Consider the following 16,191-nt stretch of genomic DNA (forward strand, 5'->3'; position numbering starts at 1 on the left):
CCTTTCTAGGGCAGGCGTCGGCAACATTCCGATGAAAAAGCAGTGCACGAAATTCAAAAATATTTTTTCAAAATATGTAACTTTCACACATTAACCTCTTGAAACTCTAGGGGCGCAATTTCATTTTTGGATGAAAAACGTTCCCGTTTTAAACAAGATATTTTGTCACAAAAAGATGCTCGACTATGCATATAATTGATAGCTTTGGAAAGAAAACACAGAACTGCAAAGATATTGTCTGTGGGTGCCCTAGAACGGGAGCTATAGGCAAAACCAAGATGAAACGGCAACCAGGAAACCAGCAGGATTTTTGAGGCTCCGTTTTCCATTGTCTCCTTATATGGCTGTGAATGCGAGAGGAATGAGCCTGCCCTTTCTGTCGTTTCCCCAAGGTGTCTGCAGCATTGTGACGTATTTGTAGGCATATCATTGGAAGATTGACCATAAGAGACTACATTTTCCAGGTGTCCACCCGGTGTCCTCTGTCGAAATTGGTGCGTCTTTTTCAGCTGCTGGTATTTTTCCATGGGATTCTGAGGGGAAAGCAGGCTTCCACGAACTGCATATCAATGAAGAGATATGTGAAAAAACACATTGAGGATTGATTCTAAACAACGTTTGCCATGTTTCGGTCGATATTATGGAGTTAATTCGGAAAAAGTTTGACGTTTTGGTGACTGTATTTTCGGTTCGTTTTGGTAGCCAAATGTGATGTACAAAACGGAGCGATTTCTCCTACACAAAGATTCTTTCAGGAAAAACTGAACATTTGCTATGTAACTGAGAGTCTCCTCATTGAAAACATCCGAAGCTCTTCAAAGGTAAATGATTTTATTTATTTGGTTATCTGGTTTTTGTGAAAATGTTGCGTGCTAAATGCTACTCAAAATGCTAAGCTAGCTTAGCATACTCTTACACAAATTAGTGATTTGCTATGGTTCAAAAGCATATTTTGAAAATCTGAGATGACAGTGTTGTTAAGAAAAGGCTACGCTTGAGAGCAGGCGCATTATTTTCATTTTATTTGCGATTTTCAGAAATCGTTATCGTTGCGTTATGCTAATGAGCCTGAGGCTTTATTCACGATCCCGGATCTGGGATGGTGAGTATCAAGAGGTTAACAAGTCCAATACAGCAAATGAAAGATAAACATCATGTTAATCTGCCCATCGTGTCCGATTTAAAAAATGCTTTACAGCGAAAGCACAACATATGATTATGTTAGGTCATAGCCAAGTCAAAAAAACACAGCCATTTTTTCCAGCCAAAGATAGGAGTCACAAAAAGCAGAAATATAGATAAAATGAATCACTAACCTTTGATGATCTTTATCAGATGACACTCAGAACAGAACATCATGTTACACAATACATGTATGTTTTGTTTGATAATGTGCATATTTATATCCAAAAATCTCAGTTTACATTGGTGCGTTACGTGCAGGAATGTTTTGATTCCAAAACACCCGGTGATTTTGCAGAAATACTCATAATAAACATTAATAAAAGATACAAGTGTTATTCACAGAATTAAAGATAGACTTCTCCTTAATGCAACCGCTGTGCCAGATTTTTAAAAAACTTTACGGAAAAAGCATAATCTGAGAACGGCGCTCAGAACCCAAAACAGCCATAGAAATATCCGCCATTTTGGAGTCAACAGATGTTAGAAAAAACACTATAAATATTAACTTACCTTTGATGATCTTCATCTGAAGGCACTCCCAGGAATCCCAGTTCAACAATAAATTACTAATTTGTTCCATAAAGTCCATAATTTAGCCACTTGTTGTTAGCGTGTTCAGCCCAGTAATCCATCTTCATGAGGCGCGAGCACTTCGTCCAGACAAAAACTCGAAAAGTTCCGTTACATGTCATAGAAACAAGCCAAACGATGTATGGAATCAATCTTTAGGATGATTTTAACATAAATCTTAAATAAGGTTCCAACCAGAGAATTTCATTGTCTGAAGACGATGTATGGAATCAATCTTTAGGATGATTTTAACATAAATCTTAAATAAGGTTCCAACCGGAAAATTTCATTGAAGAAAAGCACTGGAACGAGAGCAAACTCTGTCGGGAGCGCGCGTCACAAGCCTGAGACACCCTGCCAGACCACTGACTCAAAGAGCTGTCATGATCCCCTCCTTTATAGTAGAATCCTCAAATCAGCTTCTAAAGAGGGTTGACAGTGGAAGCCCTAGGAAGTACAACTTCATCCATATCTCACTGTGAATTCAATAGGCACTGGGTTTAAAATTGACCAACCTCAGATTTCTCACTTCCTGTTTGGATTTCTTCTCAGGTTTTTACCTGCCATATGAGTTCTGTTATACTCACTGACATCATTCAAACAGTTTTAAAATCTTCAGAGTGTTTTTTTATCCGATACTATTAATAATATAGCATATATTAGCATCTGGGACAGAGTAGGAGGCAGTTCACTCTGGGCACGCTATTCATCCAAAAGTGAAATGCTGCCCCCTATCCCAAAAAGGTTAACTTCTTGACTGATGTCTTGAGATGCTGCTTCAATATATCTACATAATTTTCCTTCCTCATGATGCCATCTATTTTGTGAAGTGCACCAGTCCCTCGTGCTGCAAAGCACCCCCACAACATGATGCTGCCACCCCATGCTTCACAGTTGGGATGGTGTTCTTCAGCTTGCAAGCCTCCCCATTTTTCCTCCAAACATAACGATGGTCATTATGGCCAAACAGTTCTATTTTTGTTTCATCAGACCAGAAGATATTTCTTCAAAAAGTACGATCTTTGTCCACATGTGCAGTTGCAAACCATAGTCTGGCCTTTTTATTGCGGTTTTGGAGCAGTGGCTTCTTCCTTGCTGAGTGGCCTTTCAGGTTATGTCGATATAAGACTCGTTTTACTGTGGATATAGATACTTTTGTACCTGTTTCCTCCAGCATCTTCACAAGGTCCTTTGCTGTTGTTCTGGGATTGATTTGCACTTTTCACACCAAAGTAAGTTCATCTCTAGGAGACAGAACGTGTCTTATTCCTGAGTGGTATGACGGCTTCGTGGTCCCATGGTGTTTATATCCATGCGTACTATTGTTTGTACAGGTGAACGTGGTACCTTCAGGCATTTGGACATTGCTCCCAAGGATGAACCAAACTTGTTGAGGTCTACAAGGATTTTTCTGAGGTCTTGGCTGATTTCTTTTGATATTCCCATGATGTCAAGCAAAGAGGCACTGAGCTTGAAGGTAGGCCTTGAAATACATCCACAGGTTGGCCTCCAATTGACTCAAATGATGTCAATTAGCCTATCAGAAGCTTCTAAAGCCATGACTTCATTTTCTGAAATCTTACAAGCTGTTTAAAGCACAGTCAACTTAGTGTATGTAAACTTCTGACACACTGGAATTGTGATACAGTGAATTATAAGTGAAATAATCTGTCTGTAAACAATTGTTGGAAAAATGACTTGTGTCATGCACAAAGTAGATGTCCTAACTGACTTTCCAAAACTATAGTTTGTTAACAAGACATTTGTGGAGTGGTTGAAAATGAGTTTGTTTTAATGACTCCAACCTAAGTGTATGTAAACTTTTGACTTCAACTGTATATATCCATTGATTCTTGAAGAATATAACTTATCAATGCCTCATGAGCTTATTTCAACTGTCACACTCCACACCCAAAATATAAGCTCGTTTTTCTCCAATGTTTGTAAACATTATAAATGTAAACAAACACTGTATAGCCTCATAACATAGTTAAAACAATAATTGTTATATCATGGATGGTCAGTCCTTGCATCCATAGCTCTGTCTATTAATCTGAGAGTGGTTACATTTCTCCAGGCACCTCCCTCAACTTTTTACTAAAACAGAGGTGGGGCGTCCATTTTGTTATTATTTCATCTGTGGATTTGCCCTTTAAACAGCTGCATATTATTAAGATATCAAAGCTTCACCAACAAAAAGTTAAACAATACGCCTATAGCAAATGCAGCATATGGAATTAATTTTTCACATGTAAAAAAGGACTTTTCACTCGTGCTCAAAGCATACCATTCAATAAACGCAACATTTTTTCCAAATTCAAATCCTCCATGACAACAAAATCATAAATAACAGAGTAGGGCTGGCTAATAGTTTCGGGGATATGCTCAGGTAAATCAATTTGGCTAATCTATACCTCCATATTTCCAAGTCCTTTTCTTGAAGACCAAGGTGTAACATTTATTGGAATGACTGGAATTCTGATAGACTTTGGTTTTTAATGTAAAGATATAATTTAATTGTATTATTATATGTAGTAGAAAGCGATGGGTTAGAAGAATATGTAACATCCATATATGGCAAGCTATGTAAACTTTTAACATTGATTTATCCTGCAATAGATGTGGTTCAATTGGTAACATACATTTTTGTCTTCTTCTAATTCCTTCTAAGGGGAAAGTAATCTAAAGGTAACTGAATGTAATCAGATTACTTTGCTGAGTTTGGGGATTCCAAAAGTTATGTTACTGATAACAATTGTGGACAGGTAACTAGTAACTGTAACAGATTACATTTAGAAAGTAACCCACCCATCCCTGCTGACATTAATGCAATTGAAAGTGAAATCAAACATCTCATAAGAGCCCTGGCATTAAGCAATTATTTTGCATGGAATAATTGAAATGTGTAGTTCTGACTATAATTTTCAAGAGGTGATGATTGTATGCCACATTCACATTCTAGTCGGAACAAGGAAACTCAGAAACGTCCGACTTCCAGATTCGTTGAATGTGGCACGTGTATGACTACAACCAGTTAACAAGTTGGAAATGTCCATGTTCCGACTAGCACATGAACGAGGCATCACAACCAAATAGTTAACTTTTATTTTAAAATGCCTTGTAAACAGCACGCAGTTGTCAATAGTTTAAGCGGAGCTGAGGGTCTCCTTGCCCCCCAGCAGGCAAAAAATAAACACTCTGCACCTTATTGTGATGTTTATTGATAGTGACATAGAGATCTTATTAAATTACTGGAGGGGCTGTGTCACAAACCCTCAAAGTTCCATAATGGGGCCAAAATGGAAGCCATCTTGGTCAGGGAGAAATCCAAAACCAGTTTAATTGGAATGAATGGCAGTAGAGGCATAGGTGATAAATTTCCTGCTTTTAGTTATGCAGGAAAATAAAAGTGTGATGTCAGAAATTGTGTAATGGAATAATAGTCACCTTAAAATATTGTCAGATAATTATAAATACAGTTTATGCGGGTTTTATAAAAATGTTCTGTATAAATAGCCTCTAAAATATATGTAAACAGACCATAAATGTCTTATCATCAAATGATTTCATCCAGTGTATGGCTGTGGATTGACAGCAATGTTTGAATGGATATTGCGATCAATTCTTCACATTAATTATTTTACACGTTAGCTGTGTTTGAATACTCATACTAACTGCATTAACCATACTATTTGTGACGTAAATTGAGTATGTAGCATGCTTATTGGTCATAGTATGGATATAGTTATTATGGCAAAAGATCCCAGATGTCGTACTAAATTCACCAAAATACGAAGCATACAAGCAGTGAACACTACTTCCGTACTTTTAGGGCCCATAATGAAATTCTTCAGAAAATGGGCGTGGCTCCATAACGTTTTCAGATTTGAAGAAAATGGCAGGAAATATGCAGAGTCCAATGAGAGCAGATACAAATTCATTGCTTTAACTAATTATGACAAATGTTCAGAAAATGTTGAGCAATGTAATTAAGTAATGACTTTTCAAATAAGTTACGTTACACATTATGTTGGCTGACAATGTGTTAGCTACGCTATCCTTACAAACCGCATAGCATATCATTACAGCAGTATGTACCGGTATGTTAGCTAGCTACCTAATGTTAGTTGGCTATTAATACATCAAACTTGCCAGGCAGTATATTAACTATATGCTATTTAACTAACTACCCAACATTTATTGACTTGATTATTCATGTCATTCTTAGTGTTTTAGTACCATTCTTGACACAATGATGAAAATAATCATGGCCTCTAAACCTTCAAGCTGCATACTGGACCCTATTCCAACTAAACTACAGAAAGAGCTGCTTCCTGTGCTTGGCCCTCCTATGTTGAACATAATAAACGGCTCTCTATCCACCGGATGTGTACCAGACTCACTGAAAGTGGCAGTAATAAAGCCTCTTTTGAAAAAGCCAAACCTTGACCCAGAAAATATAAAAAACTATCGGCCTATATCGAATCTTCCATTCCTCTCAAAACTTTTAGAAAAGGCTGTTGCGCAGCAACTCACTACCTTCCTGAAGACAAACAATGTATACGAAATGCTTCAGTCTGGTTTTAGACCCCATCATAGCACTGAGACTGCACTTGTGAAGGTGGTAAATTACCTTTTTATGGCATCAGACCGAGGCTCTGCATCTGTCCTCGTGCTCCTAGACCTTAGTGCTGCTTTTGATACCATCGATCACCACATTCTTTTGGAGAGATTGGAAATCCAAATTGGTCTACACGAACAAGTTCTGGCCTGGTTTAGATCTTATCTGTCGGAAAGATATCAGTTTGTCTCTGTGAATGGTTTGTCCTCTGACAAATCAACTGTAAATTTCGGTGTTCCTCAAGGGTCCGTTTTAGGACCACTATTGTTTTCACTATATATTTTACCTCTTGGGGATGTCATTCGAAAACATAATGTTAACTTTCACTGAGACATGGTGAAGCCCCAAAATTGCCCTCGCTAGAAGCATGTGTTTCAGACATAAGGAAGTGGATGGCTGCAAACTTTCTACTTTTAAACTCGGACAAAACAGAGATGCTTGTTCTAGGTCCCAAGAAACAAAGAGATCTTCTGTTGAATCTGATAATTAATCTTAATGGTTGTACAGTCGTCTCAAATAAAACTGTGAAGGACCTCGGCGTTACTCTGGACCCTGATCTCTCTTTTGAAGAACATATCAAGACCATTTCAAGGACAGCTTTTTTCTATCTATGTAACATTGCAAAAATCAGAAACTTTCTGTCCAAAAATGATGCAGAAAAATTAATCCATGCTTTTGTCACTTCTAGGTTAGACTACTGCAATGCTCTACTTTCCGGCAACCCGGATAAAGCACTAAATAAACTTCAGTTAGTGCTAAATACGGCTGCTAGAATCCTGACAAGAACCAACAAATTTGATCATATTACTCCAGTGCTAGCCTCCCTACACTGGCTTCCTGTCAAAGCAAGGGCTGATTTCAAGGTTTTACTGCTAACCTACAAAGCATTACATGGGCTTGCTCCTACCTATCTCTCTGATTTGGTCCTGCCGTACATACCTACACGTACGCTACGTACGCTAATTGTCCCTAGAATTTCTAAACAAACAGCTGGAGGCAGGGCTTTCTCCTATAGAGCTCCATTTTTATGGAACGGTCTGCCTACTCGTGTCAGAGACGCAAACTCGGTCTCACCCTTTAAGTTTTTACTGAAGACTCATCTCTTCAGTGGGTCATATGATTGAGTGTAGTCTGGCCCAGGAGTGGGAAGGTGAACGGAAAGGCTTTGGAGCAACGAACCACCCTTGCTGTCTCTGCCTGGCCAGTTCCCCTCTTTCCACTGGGATTCTCTGCCTCTAACCCTATTACAGGGCCTGAGTCACTGGCTTACTGGGGCTCTCTCATACCGTCCCTGGGAGGGGTGCGTCACCTGAGTGGGTTGAGTCACTGATGTGATCATCCTGTCTGTGTTGGCGCCCCCCCCTTGGGTTGTGCTGTGGCGGAGATCTTTGTGGGCTATACTCAGCCTTGTCTCAGGATGGTAATTTGGTGGTTGAAGATATCCCTCTAGTGGTGTGGGGGCTGTGCTTTGGTTATATCCTTCCTGTTTGGCCCTGTCCGGGGGTGTCCTCAGATGGGGCCACAGTGTCTCCTGACCCCTCCTGTCTCAGCCTCCAGTATTTATGCTGCAGTAGTTTATGTGTCGGGGGGCTAGGGTCAGTTTGTTATATCTGGAGTACTTCTCCTGTCCTATTCGGTGTCCTGTGTGAATTTAAGTGTGCTCTCTCTAATTCTCTCTTTATCTCTTTCTTTCTCTCTCTCTCGGAGGACTTGAGCCCTAGGACCATGCCTCAGGACTACCTGACATGATGACTCCTTGCTGTCCCCAGTCCACCTGGTCGTGCTGCTGCTCCAGTTTCAACTGTTCTGCCTTATTTTTATTGGACCATGCTGGTCATTTATGAACATTTGAACATCTTGGTCATGTTCTGTTATAATCTCCACCCGGCACAGCCAGAAGAGGACTGGCCACCCCACATAGCCTGGTTCCTCTCTAGGTTTCTTCCTAGGTTTTGGCCTTTCTAGGGAGTTTTTCCTAGCCACTGTGCTTCTACACTTGCATTGCTTGCTGTTTGGGGTTTTAGGCTGGGTTTCTGTACAGCACTTTGAGATATCAGCTGATGTACGAAGGGCTATATAAATACATTTGATTAGATTTTAGCTAAGTTGTATAGTCGTTGTGCATTCTCAATGGATATTGTTAATTCCTGCTATCTACTCCGATTTCAGAGCACTCTAGTCTGAGTGTGCCAGAGTGCAGAATAACTGATGAATTTACGAACGCTCAACGGCCGGTGCCAGTAAACATCGGCAAAAAAGCAGTGGCACAAAAAGCATCATTAAATTGTTGCCAGCAGCACAGTTACGGTCACAAACGCTCTGGATACCATGAAGACAGCCTAACCAACTCTGCTAGAGCGAGTACAATGATCAGAGTGAGGTGTTCTCTCATTTGTGTCTGGGAGTAGCTAGCAAGCTAGCCAACATTAGCCAGTTATCTTGGGTGCTTGACTGCCGTTGTGAAGTCAGAATGCTCGGATCCACCCTACACTTTGGCCAGAGCTTCCAATGTGTGTTCTGGACACTACGAGCGCGAAGCACAACGGACAATCTGACAACGCTCTGGATTTATGAACACACTCTGGCATTCCAGATTGAATTTACAAACACACCTGAAATCATGAAATGTCTAGCCAGTCATTTGTTATGCTAACAAGCTAGCAAGAGGCGGCATAACAACAGCATCAAATTACAGTAGACAGGCGAAGAGCTAGTACGCTCAACTGAAAGGTTACCGTTTGTTTACAGTATACTAAAATGAACTAATAGTATGTAGTATAGACTCATTAAGTATGTAGTATACAGTATGTTAGTATGGGTATTCGAACACAGCTAATATGTTATCACAGCACTGGCAAATCATGGTAGACCAAGATTGCTGACCTTTGGACCATAGTAAGAAGGTTCAGGATCATTCTAGTAGTCTAATTTCTAATTCTATGGATAACGACCTATATACCCCTTTCTGTGTTTGCAAACATTGCCACACAAGGGCGTTGTGTGCAAGTTGGTTGCTGAACAAGGGGGAGTTCTTATAGAACGGCAGCAAAACAAATAAACAATATTTACATGTTGCTTATGAGTTCATTTCACACTACTTTTGGATTATAATTGGATTTTAAGGCTCGTATGAAAGCCCTGCTCAACATAATGCTTGTGTCATCATTGCAAGTCAACTGCATTATACTTAAAAAACACTTCCACTTCAACCATTAAAATGGCTCTTTGGCTAGCTTTTGCTACAGCCCATATCAACGAGCTTCTAGCTAACAGCTGTTGCATCCAAAATAGTTATTTTGCAAAAATGACAACTAAATATAATCTTATCTCAAGCAAGAATCAAAACATCAATGTAAGTGTATGTTCAAGCAATAATCAAAACATCATTGTAAGCGTATGAGAACCCCCAAAAGTTATTTTGTTTAGAAGTAATAAAAACTTAAATCGAGGCTATGTTGAATGGGCGCAGATGGCGTTGGCTTTTTACTGCTGCCAATAGTCGCGCGCATCTGTGTTTGGCGTCAGTGTGTCGTGTACTGGAAAAGGGTCTATTAGGTAGAAGGTCGCAGCCCCGGTCTAGTGTGAGCTCAACAAGAAGAACGAACATTTCATTTTCGATTCAGAAGATGATGCACGAAAGACCCAACCATGGCCTCTGGGGTGACAGTGACTGATGAAGTTATTACAGTCTTCAATGTGATGAAGGTCCGTAAGGCCCAGGCGAACGAGGATGAGAAGAAGAAGAGGAAGGAGGCAGTGCTGTTCTGTCTGAGCGAGGACAAGAAGAACATTATCCTTGAAGCAGGTAAAGAGATTCTGACCGGTGATGTGGGTACCACCATCGCAGACCCTTTCCTGCACTTTGTCAAGTTGCTGCCTGCAGACGACTGTCGCTACGCCCTCTTTGACGCAACCTATGAGACCAAGGAGACCAAGAAGGATGACCTTGTCTTCATCTTCTGGGCCCCAGAAGGTGCTCCACTGTAGAGCAAAATTATATATGCCAGCTCAAAGGATGCCATTAAGAAGAAATTCACAGGTTTCGAGCATGAATGGCAAGTTCACGGTTTGGAGGACATCAAAGATCGGTGCACCTTAGCAGAGGAGCTTGGAGGCTCATCAGTGGTCACACTTGAAGGTGGGCCTGTATAAATCCACTCACAACTGAGACCTACAGGGAAAGAAAAAACAGAATTGAAGTCCCGGAGGTATGGCTGTTCATTCCAGAATGAGAAGGAATTAGGTGAGGGGGGTTTAGAGTACAAATAACATGGGGTGGAGGGTATTGTAATGGCTTTCCTCTTCTGATGATGATGATTGCAGATGCATAGCTACGCAGTGATTTATTTTTTTATGGACTTATTGAACATTGAGTTTAGGAAACAGCTGCAGGAGCGCGGGCAACCAGGGAAATTGAGTGAATCATCATTAGTCTTTCATTAGGGTATCATGCCATGAAAGTAACATTTGTTTTCTGCACACATTTCCCCTCACACCCTCACCATTTAGTCCTGTCCGGTACCAAGGAATTCCATATGATTGAATAATGGTTATGAAACTTCAATAAACAGTAAATGTAAAAATGTAGAAAAAAAAAACATCAGTAAAACGTTTGCCTTTTTACGTTTGCAGAGGCAATAAAGTAGATTTACACAACAATGTCTTAAACAGTACCCATTTTGCGAAAAAATAATAATACTTGGTCCTCATGCTAGCGAGGTCACTTTGAGGTTGACAACATGTTTAGAAGTGAGCTCAGGCCAAGAAAGCGTAATAAAAGTTACCCCACCCCCACAGACACATACAGTACACCCAGCATAACAAACACACACATCAATGTGATATCACAATAGAAACAATCCAACACTTACATATCACAGATCAGTTTACACATTTATATGCATATACATTTAAGTATACAATGATCCTGTCACTGGAAGCTATAGTATAAACAGTCGTCTACTATGTCTATTTGTCTTTCTTTTTTGTTTGTGAGAATGACAGTGGGCAGTAATCAGGCCTATTACAGCTGAAGAGTAAATGTTTGGCTGCGGTTTCAGTGATGATCATAACCAGTTGTGAGTTGAGTTTACAGAGCAGGCCCTGATTAGAGGATCACAATGGATGGAACTGGATTGTCACTTTGATTAGAGGACTGGTGTCAATCTAACTATGTGGGAATATCTCAATGCAATAGGTACAGTTTGACCCGTGACCAACTCATCTCCCAAATCCTTTGAACGTCTGCTTTTTTTTGTAACCAAATTTCCCACCCAAGACATTATTACGAAAAAAGAAGTCTTGTCATTCTGGAATGGATTCAGTACTTATATATTGTTTTAGTGCATATTGGGAAAGAAGCGTCTCTGTCAACAATCTAAGAGAAACCATATGTGGGTGTTTCTCACACAAGCCTTTAGGGGCCATTTCTAACACAGAGCCATCCAACATTCCCACCACCATTCCCACCACAACAATAACGTTTTCCAAACCATTCTTACCTGCTCTCTGAAGATGTCCAAGATTTTGACCACCATCATAGACTTTGAGGGAATGTTTCTGTGGTGTTCTGATTGTCAGCCCATTTTCTCATGTGTTTATCTTAGTCTTTATCCACACCCAGGGATTTACAGGGCTGACACAGCCCACTTCACTGTTGCCACGGGCACAATGAGCTAAGTCGCAGGATTTGTTTGTGGTTGGTGAGGGGGTAAGTTTCAGTATCGTCATAGTAACAAACAACAAACTTTACCAACAAGTGTACAGTATATGATTCACAGACATTGTGGATAATAGTCTACGGAATGTTTGTCAGTTGTTGGGGAGCAAAACCTAACCACTGTATCTATATGCATTGGTCTTGCAGCCTATGGTAGTAATTCAATAATCCTCCAAGATAATGCTTAAAGGTCACCCGTGTGAGTGAGAAGGAAGCTTAGCATTATCGAATGGATTTGGGGCTCCTTGGTGACGCTTTTGTCACTGCTCCGTACCTCATTTGAGGACTTTTTAAGGAGGACAGGTGAAGAAGGAATTCATATATCTAGATTTTGTCTGTCTCCACCTTGTACCCTGTGAGCTGCATGTTGGACTGATTCCAGGAGAGGAGGCTTCATGTGGTCGAGCTCCTGTTGTCTGGTTCCACTTACAAACCTGTCGCCATCCATGTCTTTGACGTTGGCCAGGTGAAACTGCTGTTGAACAGAAGCAGCTAGAACCTGACAGTACAGTTGCAGTACATTCACCACTGTCTTTCTACCGACAGCTACACTGCCCTAGACCTTAGTCGATGATGTGTTCTCCAACTGTGAAATCAAATTACCATATAGGTTGTAATGTGAGAGGGGAGACATCGGTAATTTATAGGAGTAAATGTTTTTCAGTGTCATTGCAGCAGGAGGTCAGACTCAGGCGCCCCCATTTCCATATCCCTAGTGTGTCCTGACTTCGGAAATAGAAGTTCCTGGCAGATGAGTCCAGTGTCTCTTCAGTCTGATATTATGATTGTGTATCCACCCATTGTAAAACTAAAAATGGATCCTAGTCCTAGCTCATATAGAGAAAATGTTAAAGGGACATTTCAGAAACTTAATATTCATCATCTCAAGCAAAAAAATAAGATATGCCTTTTTGTTGCTTTAGTTCCCAGTCCTAGTAAGTTGTACTGTAGTTGTTTCTCCCCATGTATGATTGGAAAGCCTGTGAAAGTTCTGAGGGCATCATTCCTAGTTAATAAGTGGAAGAACATCAAAACTGGGTATTCCCCACAGTCTATTCAGACACTAGCCATGTCTGTTTGCCCCCTGTGTCCAAGACAAGCCAGCTCATCTCCACAGGGACCAGTTACCAGTGACATTGGAATACTTTTCTATGTGACTTACAAGAGGAGTCTCTCATGCAATGCCCTTGGCGACTTTTCTGTCAACTACACTCAATGAGATATTTTCACATGCACCATTTCCCCAGACAGTGTAGCCCTATCAAAACTGGTAACTGGGTATGTTTGATGAGTCAAAAGACAATTTCCTGTGCAGAGGAGAAAATATTTTCAATGTTATAAGCTGTTGAGTTTCTTTTCGGGTCACATAAACCTTGTTTAGCTGACTCGAACCTAAACCTAGGCTCTTCAAGCACAAGGGGAGTGGTGTTTTGACATATATTCCGGAAACCCAGTTATTTAGTGTATTGCTTAGGACACTAAACATACTAAACCATTGATTCTTTAATAGTTCTCATAATTATTCATACTTGGGCTTGGGGTTCCGTTCTTTATTGCAACAACAATGTCAGTAGAGGAACAGATTAAGTCACGGAATCTCAATAAACCCCCAATTACCTCATCTCAGTTTTTGGCCTCCTTGTTCCAGTTCTTCCCTAGTTACCCACACTGAAGAGTCCCCCAGTCCCCAAACCCATGGCCATGCTAAAGTAGGAGATGAGATATGTTAATGTGCAAATGAACCACTAGACATAGGAGCAGTGTGCTCATATCCCCAACACTGCCTGTCCTTGTCTGTAGGCCCATTAACTCCACACCATTTAGAAAAAGGTCTTGCCCCTCTCAGTAGTCCCACTATGTGGGTTTCCTGGCCTTCACCATGATGTCATCCCCATAGTTCAGGGCCTCAGGGTTGGGCCCTTTTATACTGTCAGTGGTTGGGGCCTCACTGTGGGGGGTGGAGTGATGAGCTGCACTCACTCTCTGGGACATAATTCTAATCCATCTAATCCATCTCTCCTGGATATCAATAATGATATCCAGAGACATTACTGTGCAGCCATATTCATCGACCTGGCCAAGGCTTTCGACTCTGTCAATCACCACATTCTTATCGGCAGACTCAACAGCCTTGGTTTCTCAAATGACTGCCTCACCTGGTTCACCAACTACTTCTCAGATAGAGTTCAGTGTGTCAAATTGGAGGGCCTGTTATCCGGACCTCTGGCAGTCTCTATGGGGGTGCCACAGGGTTCAAATCTCGGGCCGACTCTCTTCTCTGTATACATCAATGATGTCGCTCTTGCTGCTGGTGATTCTCTGATCCACCTCTACGCAGACGACACCATTCTGTATACCTCCAGCCCTTCTTTGGACACTGTTAACTAACCTCCAGACGAGTTCAATGCCATACAACTCTCCTTCCGTGGCCTCCAACTGCTCTTAAATGCAAGTAAAACTAAATGCATGCTCTTCAACCGATCGCTACCCGCACCTGCCCGCCCGTCCAGGATCACTACTATGGACGGTTCTGACTTAGAATATGTGGACAACTACAAATACCTAGGTGTCTGGTTAGACTGTAAACTCTCCTTCCAGACTCAAATTAAGCAGCTCCAATCCAAAATGAAATCTAGAATCGGCTTCCTATTTTGCAACAAAGTCTCCTTCACTCATGCTGCCAAACATACCCTCGTAAAACTGACCATCCTACTGATCCTCGACTTTGGCGATGTCATTTACAAAATAGCCTCCAACACTCTACTCAACAGATTGGATGCTCACTGGTCACCATAGCAGCACCCACCCTTAGCACGCGCTCCAGCAGGTATATCTCACTGGTCACCCCCAAAGCCAATTCTTACTTTGGCCACCTTTCCTTCCAGTTCTCTGCTGCTAATGACTGGAATGAACTGCACAAATCACTGAAGCTGGAGACTCATATCTCTCTCACTAGTTTTAAGCCCCAGCTGCCAGAGCAGCTCACAGAGCAGCTCACTGCACCTGTACATAGCCCATCTGTAATTAGCCCATCAACTACCTCATCCCCATACTGTATTTATTTATTTATCTTTCTCCTTTGTACCCCATTATATCTACTTGCACATTCGTCTTCTGCACATCTACCATTCCAGTGTTTAATTGCTATATTATAATTACTTCCTACCATGGCCTATTTATTGGTGAGGGAAGGTTGTGTGGGAATGTGAGGAGTTGATCAAGCCTTATGTTATCTGTTCTCATCATTCAGGACTGATCCAGGACTGAGAGATGACGGGAGAAGATTTTATCGTCATGCTGCTCTTTAATCCTGAGGAAAGGAACTTGGCAGGTGGGCAGTTCAACTCATCATGGCCTGTGTAAATTCCCAATAAAGAGAGATATAAAATGCACAGTGTGTTGTAATTGCAGTTCGCGATTGCCATCCAGATAGCTTTCGGTGGTAAACTTTATTTCCAGGTGATGTACATAAAAATAAAGACATTTATAAGTACTGTAGTTTGTGGCCTGAGAAAAGAACTCAGTCGAATACCATGACCAAAACCAGATCATTTTTAGTCTTATTTATTTCACATTTTAAGGTCACTTACTGTATAACGGGAGACAAGAGACCATGTTGTTGGACTGGAAGCCAGAGGTTAGTGGTGAGGACGCCAGTGGAATTTATTTTGACGAGGAGTTCTTTGTGAAGCCTCAACAAAATCCAATATAACATCCTCTACTGAACCATGGAGTGTGGCAACTAAACAAATGTAACAGTTTCTGCACAGAATTGAATGCAATAAAACATAAATAGACACACACACACAGTTGTCATTTTCCCTCTTTCACACCCACGCTGGACATGCATCTGGTCTCCCTCCCAGAGTGCCACCCACCAAATGTGTTACAATTCTGGGCATAATTACAGCAGAGCTCTCACTGTTTCCCTGGCTGATTCCTAGAAAAACGTATTCGGAGTTACATCTGTGTTTGAATAACAAATCATAACAATATTGTTCCCATCGAGTGAATCATATTCCCCTCCATATTCCTCTCCTACCGTAAGAGCAGGGGGTTGGGGAATTAGGGGACTGACAGTGAGTCCTAGAACAAC

General features: G+C 41.1%; 2 protein-coding genes across 2 annotated transcripts in view; one reads left to right on the forward strand and one right to left on the reverse strand.

Moving 5' to 3' along the window:
- LOC135514244 (uncharacterized) overlaps nucleotides 1-12,028 on the reverse strand; it is a 34,935-nt gene extending 22,907 nt beyond the window's left edge. The window contains exon 1 of the mRNA XM_064937584.1: nucleotides 11,878-12,028. The gene's annotated coding sequence lies outside the window, so the exon portion shown is untranslated. The remainder of the gene's footprint in view (nucleotides 1-11,877) is intronic.
- LOC135513562 (cofilin-1-like) lies at nucleotides 9,983-10,531 on the forward strand. The gene has a single exon (XM_064936450.1). The coding sequence runs from the start codon at nucleotides 10,025-10,027 to the stop codon at nucleotides 10,361-10,363; it is 339 nt and encodes a 112-aa protein (XP_064792522.1). The 5' UTR covers nucleotides 9,983-10,024; the 3' UTR covers nucleotides 10,364-10,531.
- Nucleotides 12,029-16,191: the final 4,163 nt, after the last annotated feature.

The sequence above is a fragment of the Oncorhynchus masou genome, chromosome 25 (assembly GCF_036934945.1).
Source record: "Oncorhynchus masou masou isolate Uvic2021 chromosome 25, UVic_Omas_1.1, whole genome shotgun sequence".
Classification (NCBI taxonomy): domain Eukaryota; kingdom Metazoa; phylum Chordata; class Actinopteri; order Salmoniformes; family Salmonidae; genus Oncorhynchus; species Oncorhynchus masou.

Bases quoted from the DNA above. Each gene is read 5' to 3' on its own strand.
- LOC135513562 (XM_064936450.1), top strand. From the start codon at position 10,025: ATGGCCTCTGGGGTGACAGTGACTGATGAAGTTATTACAGTCTTCAAT.